At 35.3% G+C, this 11,668-nt stretch overlaps 1 protein-coding gene across 2 annotated transcripts in view; it reads left to right on the top strand.

Moving 5' to 3' along the window:
- LOC107754594 (serine/threonine-protein kinase NIM1-like) overlaps positions 1-11,668 on the top strand; it is a 17,387-nt gene that overhangs the window by 4,944 nt on the left and 775 nt on the right. For both annotated transcript variants that reach the window (XM_016571096.1, XM_016571097.1), the window contains exons 3-4: positions 725-993; positions 1,443-2,109. In XM_016571096.1, coding sequence (XP_016426582.1) covers positions 725-993; positions 1,443-2,109 — 936 coding nt within the window. The remainder of the gene's footprint in view (positions 1-724; positions 994-1,442; positions 2,110-11,668) is intronic.

Here is an 11,668-nt window from a genome sequence, read left to right as displayed (position 1 = left end):
ATATATATATATATGTGTGTGTGTGTGTGTGTGTGTGTGTGTGTGTATATATATGTGTGTGTGTGTATGTATATATATACTGTATATATACACACACACATTTGTATTATTATTTCATTTTGTATTGTTTAATTTTTATTATTCTTTTATTATTTTTTAACAATTGAAATGTGGTCAAGTTTATTCAAGGTTTAAGAAAAATATATTTGTAGTTTTTTACTTGTTTATTCCATTATTTTACATCACTAAGATACTATTATAGTTTTTTTAATATTTTGAATCAGTTTTTATATTTTGTTTTCATTTTCATTTTAGTAAAATGTTAGTAATTTTGTTGTGTGTTTTTGTCATTTTTTGTATTTCTTTGTTTTTTGTCTATATAGTTTTTATTAATTTTATTTTTAATAAAAATAAGTCAGTTTTATTTTTTATTATATTAGTACACCACATTAAACTAAAATGAAATAAGAAATGTTGCCTTGGCAACTAGCTGAAATAAAAACATTTTTTATAGTTTATTTCAAGTAATAATTTTTTTAATGGTTTTAATGTTAGATTTAAATTTAGTTAACTATAATAACCTTGGTTTACTCCGGATAACATTCTTATATAAATCAAGAATGTATGAAACGTGCAAAACTACATTTTTAAACAATCTGCCTAACTATAACTGACCCATGTGACATTGGCATGCATTTACTCCCCTTTCACTCCTCTCTCTCAGAAAGGGTAGCTGTTAAGATCCTGGATAAGTTGTGTTTGGACAAGCGCTCGCAGAGGTTGTTCTCGTCTGAGATACGCTGCATGGAAAGACTGTCCCACCCCAACATCGTGCGTCTGTATGAGGTGGTGGACACGTTTCGCAGGCTTCATCTGGTGATGGAGTACGCGCCTGGAGGAGAGCTGTTCTCCATGATCGCCAGCAGAGGACGCCTGTCTGATCTGGAGAGTAAACTGGTCTTCTCTCAGATACTGTCTGCTGTCAAACACATGGTGGGTGAGCCACAGTGTTATTGGTTTTGGGAGGCATAAATGTAAATGGCGGTGTAATAGTTTTTGCATTTCGTTTCCAAATACTTTTAACCCTTAAAATGTTCGATTTTTAGCACTCAAGTGTTTTCAATGTATAAGGAAAATATATTCATTTTTACACCACTTGACATTTTTATAGTCATTAATTCTTTATTTGCTACTAACTTATCTTCACTTTTAGCAGTCTGATAAAATAATGAGTCAAACGTGTTAAATATAACAGCTGACATGACTTGCTGTTCATTCTACTGGAAATGGAAACTCAAGGCAAGTGCATTGCATTGTGCTGCACAAATGCAGTGCATCATTCAAGTACTGCATGCATACAGAAAATCCACATACTGCATTCTGTAGTCAGCATGCCAAAATGTTCTGCAAATATCTTTAAAAAAAATGTGTTTTACCTTTAGCATGACAACAACATCATCCACCGGGACCTGAAGGCTGAAAATGTCTTCTACACCACCACATACTGCATCAAAGTGGGTGACTTTGGCTTCAGTGCTGAATGCAACCCCACCGACATCCTCACCACCTTCTGCGGCTCTCCGCCCTACGCCGCCCCTGAACTCTTTCGGGACGAGGGTTACATCGGACCGCTGGTGGACATTTGGGCTCTGGGCGTCCTGCTGTACTTCATGGTGACGGCCACGTTCCCCTTTACCGGCTCGAGTCTGAGACGACTGCGCTTCTGCATCCTCAGAGGATCCTACGCCTTTCCTGCGTTCGTGCCTGACGCCTGTCAGTATGTGATTAAGGGCGCGTTGAGGCTGGTTCCGGCTGACCGGATATCCCTGGCGCAAATCATGTCCAGCGCGTGGTTGAGGGGAATCGAGTATCCGCAGCCGTACGCACCTGCTCCTCCCACACCTGCGCACCTGGCCGACGCCTCGCGGACGCTCTCCGCCGACGGGCGCTCGGTCAAACTCACACTCGAGGAGCTGGGAATCACCGAGATTCACCTCAGGAACAACATGGTGTTGGATTGCCGAAGCCCGCTGACCGGGATCTACCGGATTCTTCTGCACCGAATCCAGAGGAGCAGATCCGTAGAGTCGACGGGATACACGGCGCTCTGTCCCGCCAACACCCGTCCCGGCAGGAGGTGCTGGTCTCACCCCACGACCGTCCACAGAAAACAAGCGCAGTCCGCCGTCTGTGCCATCTTATAGACAGCATGCAGCCATACAGAAAGAAATATGATTGATTGCTCTTTCTGTGCAATTTTTTGGAAGTTTTTTTTTTTTAGCTATTTAATGTGTTTAAGTGTTGATAAATTGAATGCCAAGCTTAATTAAACCATTTTAATAAGCGCAGACACGCGGTTGATTTTTAACGCTTAATTTTACAAGCCTTATGCTACAAATAGGCCTATTCACTTTTTCAATTAACGGTCATTTGCTGTAAAACTTTAGTACTTGATAAATAAATGTTCCATAAATCTTATTACCTTAACATTTATGGATTATTTCAGTTGGAATTGAATTAACGATATTTAATCACTTGAAAAAGGGAAAAATATAGGCTAATGCATAAACTCGGCACACAATATTTTTTTATTAATACAACGCATGTATTATCTATTAATATGTCAACTAATAAGAAAATCTTTTATATTTATATTCATAAAAATAGTTGTTAAAAGTTATAAAAAAAAGTTATTCAAGACAAAATGCTAGCATTAATTCTCCAGTTTGTTTTCATTACAAGGTGCATATTTGAGCAGTATGACGTCATATTGCTCAGAAAATCAAAACTGCTTGATAATTGCTTAGGTTTTTCAGGGATTTAAAAAAAAAAAGTATATGGATTTTTATCATTGTAGGGTGGTTGCGTCCACACCCTGCTAAGCCACATTTATATGCAAACACCATGTTTAAAAGTGAATTTTACATCCAATGTCCAATCAGTGTTGTTATTGTTAACTAAAACTAAAACTATTAAAAATATTTCCAGTAAAAAAATTTTTTTTTATCTCAAATAAAAATACATATAAATATGAGATGAAAAGCTTAAACTTAAAAAGCGTTAACAAAATTTTGTTTATATTGTTGCTTTGGCAACTGACTCAGATAAAATTACATAAATACAATTACTAAAACTAAAATAAAAACTAATTAATAAATGAAAATGAAAAATGAAAATATATATGAAAAAGCTCATTTAAAACACTGACGTTGGCAGCCAAATGGCTCCCATTTTGTATGACATTTTGTAAAAGCTATTTTAATATGAGATATACAGTACACATAAACACACTGACTATATTTGAATGTCAAGTATACTCTCTTATAGAGTGCTCATTGTCAGGGTTATGTTCTCTTTATATTTGGTTTTCAGTGTTCCTGTTTTTTCCTGTGCTCCCAGTTAAATGAGTTCCCTAGTTAGTCTCCTTGGTCGTTAATTAGTTCCATGCACCTGTTTCAGTTCGGTAATCATGTATTTACACCCTAAGTTTCCTCAGTTCCTTTGTCTGTTTCGTCTTAGTTGGGGTTTGTGTTTTCTTACTCCTGAGTTTTCTTGTTCCTGTTGGATTTACCTATTAAAAGAGTGTTTCTTGGACTTTCTATCGTTGTGCGCCTCATTACACTCACCGACATGTGACACACATATTGAGCTCTTATTTATTGATCAATATACGATCATTAAATTCCTGAGTAATAAAGTTGAAAGCAGTAATGCCACTGCATTGAAAGCCTTTAGAAGGTGTTTCTGTGAACATTCATTTTAAATGATTAGTGGCGGTTGCTATGGTCAAGCAAGAACTTATTACTGACAAAAAGTTCCCATTGTTTGGTTCCAACAATTTTTCATTATGCCCTCTGAACGCCAGATTACATGAGGCTAAAGTCAGAGTGACGTCAGTAATTCTAGTCAATTTGTACATCAATGGTAAGGTCGTTTTTCCACATATCATGTCACGCAGGCTGCTATATGAGTTTGTGAAGATTCATGTTTCTTTATTTTGCCTGAAAGCCCCTGCCAGTCATTAAAGTCCATGACGGATGGTGGGATGGGCATCTCCTAAGAGCCTTGCTCAAGGACACACTGGTGGAGATCGAACCAGCAACCTTCTGCTTACCAGCTCAGCGGTTTAGGCCACTACACCACAAAAGTAATGAAGCTAGATTATAGCAAGAAATAGAAAGCTGACAACATTGAATTGTAAAACGATTTAACCTGTGTAAATGTTTTGCAGGTAGTCGTGCTGATGGAGAGCAGGCACACGAATGTCCAGCACGTGTTCTTCCGCTCTTCCTTCAAGCTGTGGGGTTCAGGGGGCCGTCATCATGGTCTTCCTCATCCTCTCATAATCATAATTGTTGTGCGTAAGTGTTGGGGTGAGCTAGCAATGGATTCTGGGGTAATCTTATTTTTTAAGTAGTAATAGTTACATTTTTCGAGTATAAAATCAACAGTCTTCTCCAAAGGCGAGATCTTCGAGCAGCTGCCCGAAGTCTCCTTTGCGCAGACACCGAGGAAAACCATACTAGGGTTGTCGAGTTAGTGATGCTATGAGGTGTTAGTGCACCTGTCGCTCATATCTTCTTATTATTATTGCAGAACTTATAATTACACACAAGCTCAGGGAAAGATGGTTGTATCTTTACCAATGAACAATCAAAATGACACACACACAAAAAAACAGAAAACACAAATATAATTTAGTATGAGATTATATACACAGAAAGAGCACAGTGACAAGGTTAAATATCTTTGAATAATCATAATGCATCAAAAATTGCATTTTTGTTGTTGTTGTTTTTGTTATTTATATGCCTGAGGGATGAAACAAGAGTTAAATTCAACAAGAAAAAGAGGAAAACAAATTAGTTTTAAGACAGTTTTGCTTGTGGGTGAAAAATTTTGCACATAAAATAAAGAAATTAACAACATATTAAACGATTTTGGGTTTTTGTAATAAAAAAAATAATATCTTTAAGGATAAAACTGTGGGTCACATTAGTAGGGTTAAAAATATAAGAACTTGAATCAACCCAAAATGTAGTGGTTATACTACAATCACTAAATAAATGGGCAGCTGTGTCTTTAGCAAGACCACAAAACGAGCAAATTTCATCAACATCCAAATATTTACAGATAGAGGAAAGCTTCTTTTTCTTACAGTCTTCTCTCCCTTTTTAAAGTGTATAAGGGATGTTTAAATGCCTCATTCATTCATTCACGCTGCAAAAAATGCTTTTCTTAGTGAGTATTTTACTTAAAACAAGAAAAATAATCTTAATGCAAATGGAAACAAGGTTATTTTTCTTAGGCCATTGGCAGATAATTTGCTAAATAAGAAAAATACACTTAAAAGACTAAAAAGCTTATGTAATTTTTCTTATAGAAAATGCATTTTGATTTAAGAATCAAGTGGCCATCCTCTTCATCTGTTTCATCTGTTCTTCATTATTTTGCGAGCCTTCTTGCCGTTGGCTGAGTAGAAGTCAAATGTTAATTTCATTACTCCCCTTACGAAAAAGAAGTTTATTCAAGTGTGCTATTAGTATACTTCTTTTAAACTAAAAATAGAAAAATATACTTTTAGTCTACTTTTTATGTACTACTCAGAAATGGGCTTAATGTACTTCTCAGAAATATATTTAAAATGACATTTAAGTATACTTGACTTATACTTAGAAAAAGTCTAAATATATTTTTACACTGATATTTGTATACTTACTACATAAAGTATACTTAAAAATATACTCGAACTTTACTTAAGTATACATACTAAAATAAACTTGAAGTATACTACTTTTTGGTAAGAGTCTAATTAAGAAATGCAAAAGAAGAGAACATTTAATTATGTGAAAAGAGCATTCAACTATGTGGAAAAAGCTGCTGCACATTAAAATAGACACTGAATGATATTTATTTAGCCTAATATGTCAAATGTTTGTAAAGTCATGTAGCCTACACCCATGAACCTTTAAAGCTTTACCTGATTGAATTATGTTTTTATACTTCATGTTTAGCTGATTTTTTTTGTCTTTTTTTGTTTTGTTTTTTGGTTGTTGCTTTTTCTTTTGCCTGTGGGATACCATGAACATTATGCGGATGTCTTTTTGTCGGGTGCTGTTGCCATGGTGAATCATAATTTCGGAGCTCCATTGATCATGGCTTTTCATAGTCGTGGTGCACGCGCTAAACTGAAGTGTCAACCTACTCAGAGTCGATTGAACTAACTCAGTTCAGCTGTTCTGAACCCGAAAACTCCCGAAAAGTTTCCCATCTCAGGGTAAGTTCAAGTTTCAACTCAGAGTTGGCTGAACCTCCTTATTGAAACGGGCCCCAGCAGGTAAACACCCACAACACCCGAGCATTATTGTGCAACAGCATCACTTATTCTTCTTTTGTGACTGGTGTTTCCTCACTGACGAGCAGCAGAGGGCGCCAGAGACTGTTTGATGTCAATGCAGTGAAGTAGAGCTAATCCTGAAACGACATACAGAACTACCAAATTCTGCTACAAGTTTGATTGCATCATAATAATTGAAAAAAGTTTTTTCAATTAAAGCAACGATTTGTATAGTGAAAAGCGCTATACAAATACACTTGAAGTGAATGAACATAACGTGTATTGCTTCTGTAATAATTTCTTTCTTTTTTTATATATTGGACAATTTAATGATAAATATTAATCTCATAGTCAAAATATTAAAATTTATAATGGTCTGATTTGATCCATTAAAGTACTTTTTTTTTGTGCCTTCAGAAAAGTAATAGAACTGAATGTTTTACAGTTGAATGACATTAAAAGCCTTGTATTCAATAGCTAGACACTAGAGGTGTTTATTAAAATTTAATACTGATATATTATTTTCAATGATCAGTTATATAAAACTATGACAGGCTGATGTTTTAAGATATTTGCAAACATAAATCATAAGATAAAAAGCAGAGACAAAATGTTTATTTAATGTTTAGTTTTCTTCAAAATGTGCATTTTATACAGAAAAGTATACAGGTCAAAAAGCATCCTTTTGATGAAAGAACGCAAAATGTTTAAAAATACAACCAAGAAAGTGAAAGTGATTTCTATGGTAGCATTGTAAGCAAAAACTGACATCAGTTATTCATTCTTGAACTCATTTTGCACCCGTGTATTTGAGGGACACAAGAATGGCACCTGAATGACCCGTCAGACACAATTTATGGGTTTTAATAGTTCATTTGTTGACAAAACAGTTTCAGTGTGATTGCAGTCATTAACATGAAACGCCGTGATGACACAGTTAATGTCATCCTATCAAGACTTTCACACCCGCATTTGATTAATCATAATACAGCCGAACTCTGTGCCAAATTCTTTTCATTTTGATTCACTGTAATTTTATGAAAAATACAAGGCACTGAGAAGTATGAAAACATATGAGTCACGCTCGTCCTCTGTTTGATCAGTGGAGCCCTGCAGTGATACTGTACCGAAACACATCCATATTCTTTGCCTTGTTTTTAAACATGCCAAAAGCTCTGTGTAATTTCTTTATCAGCAAGTTTGGGAAGACAATTTGGGGACATAAAGTACTTTTATTCAGCAAGGATGCATTAAATTGATTGAAAGTAGCAGTAAAGACATTTATAATATTACAAAAGATTCTATTTCAAATAAACACTGTTAAACATTGATAATCAGAAATGTTTCTGGAGCAGCAAATCAGCATGATTTCTGAAGATCATGTGACACTGAAGACTGAAGTAATGATGCTGAAAATTCAGCTTTGATCACAGCATGCAATTAATTATTTTACAATATATTCACACAGAAAACAGAACAAAATAAGGTCATTGCATACTATATTGCACATGCTGCAACCTGCTTCATGAACCCTGGTGTGGGTATCAGTTGTGTTCAAATTTTTTTAAATTATTGATCATGGAGTCAATTATTATATTTCTGCTACAAAATGGGTTAATTATGACATGCAAACCAGCATAAAATTAAAGGATTTTCTTATCAGATGATTATACGTCTTGTCTTAAGCTTAACAAAACGTTCCCCAAAGCAACTGCTTTTATCATGTTTTAGCAGCACATTTTTGGCATTGAGATTGTGACCATATCTTGGAGTTTCCCAGATACTTTGCTTTCTAACAGCAAATGTTTTTACTGTGTTAAAATGTTACATTTATTGTGTTAAAAAGTCAATTTTTTAATTAATCAAAAGTCAGAGGGTGCATCTTACTTTCTTTTCTTTTTTTTTTTTGTTATAATTTTATTCTTTCTGTTTGCTTATGATGCAATTTCCATTTCATCGTCCAGTCATACTTCCCGATAACAAAGCACAATCATATCACTAAATACATCAACTGAAACAATATATTTCAAAATATATGAATGACTCTACAGTAAGTCGCCAAGCCCTAAGTTCATGCATCATGGTATCATGAACTATCAATGGTAAGGTCATATAGGTTCGATTCCCATTGGAATTGCATGAACTGATTAAATTTATACCTTAAATGCAATGACATTTATACATTTGGCACTCTTATCCACAGCAGCTTGCCTTACATGCATTTAAGATAGGCTATGCATTTTATCAGTTCATGCATTCCTTAGGAATCGAACCCATGACCTTGCACCTGGTTGAGCTACAAAAATGCAGTTTATGCATGTGTGCAATGTCAAAGCATTTTCCAAATGTAAATTAAAGTTTCTTGTAAGACCTGCAAATAACTTACATGCCACGTCAAAAATCTGAGTAATCTATTGCACTTGTGCAAACACTGTACAGCACCCTAACTAGCACGTTAAAGCCTCAATAAGGAGTTTAGAAAGTACCGTTATTGGACCCTTTCCACCAAAATGTTTCACCAACTTCTGAGACTAATCATGCTCCTCATAGTTGACATGAGGTAAAGTGTGCTTGTGTATTCCTGCATGTTAAAGCTGAGCTCTAACATGTTCAGGACTGAATCGCCTTAAATAAAACTAAAATCTAATCCCTCTAAGTTATGCAAGCGTTCCTGAAACCACCAATAGCAACGATAACAGTTGTCTTGGATTAAAGAAACAATGGAAAAGTATGGAAATGCATTAAACTGAAAGAACTGTGGTTCCTTATAGGCAAAATGAGCACTGCATGTTGTTTTTACAGCTGTGGCCTCAATATATAACCTGACCCACATATATGGATGCTGTTTGCTTTCCTAATATTTTGCATTACTAGCTCTGAAAGGATGAGCTTATTGCGCACCTGAATTGGTTTTTATGCATTAGGAGATAATATTCACCTGAGGGCCCGATCACCTGCAGGGTTGGGCAGGATAGGCCTACTTAAAAGAACTATAGTAGAATAATAAATACTCTCTCCTATATGTAATCGTGACATTTTATCATATTACATTATTATTGTAGATTTCTTTGTAATAATCCATATTTTTTTGCTCGCAGCCTTTGGAAAAGTGGCTAGTTTACACCTAAAAAGGACAGCACTTTTGGTGTTCTGAAGACAATATTGTTTAGAGATGAAAAGTTCTTGCTTGCTCATAAAAAATAATTTTTGAAACCGACTACGCTGGTTGCATTGAATGTTTTTTGACTTTCTAAAAAGAACCAGCTCATAATAGTCGTTTGTTGCATATTATGTTGTTAATGCACTAAAAAGAACGGGCTCATGAGAGTCATTGAAACCGATTACGCTGGTGGCACTGAATGTTTTGAAAGCTGACACATGCATTTAATAAGGTTAGGGAAAGACCATTAAATTTTTAAAAAAAAAAAAAAAAAAAAAAAACCCTGCTCATTAGAATCGTTTCGCGTAGTAGCCTACTTATGTGGTCGATTCACTAAAAGATTCACTAAAAAGAACCGACTCAGAGTCATTTATTATGAATGTGACTGGTTGCACTGAATGTTTTTGGCTACTACAAAGAACTGGTATAAGAGTCAATTGTTCATTAATTGAACAAGTCGTGAAGTAGGCCTACCCATGTTAATTAACTCAAATAAACCAATTTATCAGTCATTTTGTATGAACTGCACTATGCTGATTCCACTGTGTGTTTTTTGACTCACTAAAAAAACTGGCTCATAAGAGTCGTTTGTTCCTCAATCGAACTACTAGTTGCGAAATACAGTAGGCCTACTTATGTTGTTGACTCACTAAAAGATCCGACTCATTAAAGTAAGTTGTTATGAATCGGACTACACAATGTATGTTTTTGACTCACTAAAAAGAACCGGCTCATAAGATTCATTTATGCCTGAATCGAACTACTAGTTGCGAAATACAGTAGGCCTACTTATGTTGTTGACTCACTAAAAGATCCGACTCATTAAAGTAATTTGTTATGAATGGGACTACGCTGGTTGCGCTGAATGATTTTGACTCACTAAAAAGAACCGGAAAGTCATTTGTTCGTGAACTGAACGACAAAAAGTACTAAAAAACAACTAAAAGGTAGGCTAAAGATTTACTCGTGTGTAATGCTTCAGTCCTCAGGCTTTACGCTCCTCACACAGGAAAAGATTAAAATAAAGATAAAAGAACTATTTTCCTCAGTCACATCATTACCAGTGTAAATTATGTTTTTATGGCCTCCACATCTCATTTTCGACATTTGAAGTATAGAAACCCAACCTTGATGCAGGATATTTTTTGCCTCGAGGCCAGAATGAACTGTAGCAACTGGAAACAATTTATCACGAAGGAAGCCAATTTCTAAAGGCACATCTGGCTGAGATGCTATCTGAGCAGATATGCCTCGGCCTCCTTCACCACCAGCGATGAAGAGAAGGAAAAATGCCATAAAGGTGCAAAAATGGGACTTCACACGTTACACGTGAAATGAGAACTCCAGGATGACAGCAGCATGCTGGAACCTGCAGGAGAGGCGGATATTCAGACAGCATGTCTAAAGCGTTCGCCATTAGCCGTGACAAGATAGTGATGCTTGCATTGTAGAGTTTGGCACGTCCTTCACTAAGAAAACAATAGCACGGTACTATGTTTTTGGAGATTTACCATGGTATAACCTTTGGGTACAATACTGTGGTACATTGTACTTTTACATCTAAAAGACCATTTCTTCCAAAGCAACTTAGGAAAGATTATTTATAACAATCAGTGTTGTGGTACATATCTGATTGTACCATGCACCGCCACAGTACTTTCATGTAAAAGCTGACCTTTCGAAAGTAAATTTAACAGCCTTGCTCTGTTTCACAAGAGCCATAGGCTATAATTCTCTGGCTTTTTGTTGACCCTGTTTTATTGCGCAACAAGTCTTTGTTTCATGGGAAAGTGAAAGTAGGTTACAACGCAATAAAAACTATTTTATACTAAATAAAGTCTGAAATGGATTAGGACTGTCAGATTTGTCTACTACAGTCATGTGTCTCAAAACGTAATTGCAAGACACTGAAGTCATGAATTTAAATATTTCTCATCAAATTCTTCTAAAATCAACTGATCTACATTAATTTTATAGGTCTATACTTTCAGTATGCCAAATATCGATTTATCTGTGTCTTATCGTCTAATAGGGATTATAGGAGAAACATACTTAATAAATAAAACAATAAAATGTTATATCTCACATCATGCATGCATCACGTAAAAAAAGGATAAATCCAGTTATTTTCAAAACATTTTATTTTTATATATATATATATATATATATAT

Source organism: Sinocyclocheilus rhinocerous, unplaced genomic scaffold, assembly GCF_001515625.1.
Source record: "Sinocyclocheilus rhinocerous isolate Xijiao unplaced genomic scaffold, SAMN03320098_v1.1 scaffold472, whole genome shotgun sequence".
Lineage (NCBI taxonomy): Eukaryota > Metazoa > Chordata > Actinopteri > Cypriniformes > Cyprinidae > Sinocyclocheilus > Sinocyclocheilus rhinocerous.
This window is presented reverse-complemented; position numbering and strand designations above follow the sequence as displayed.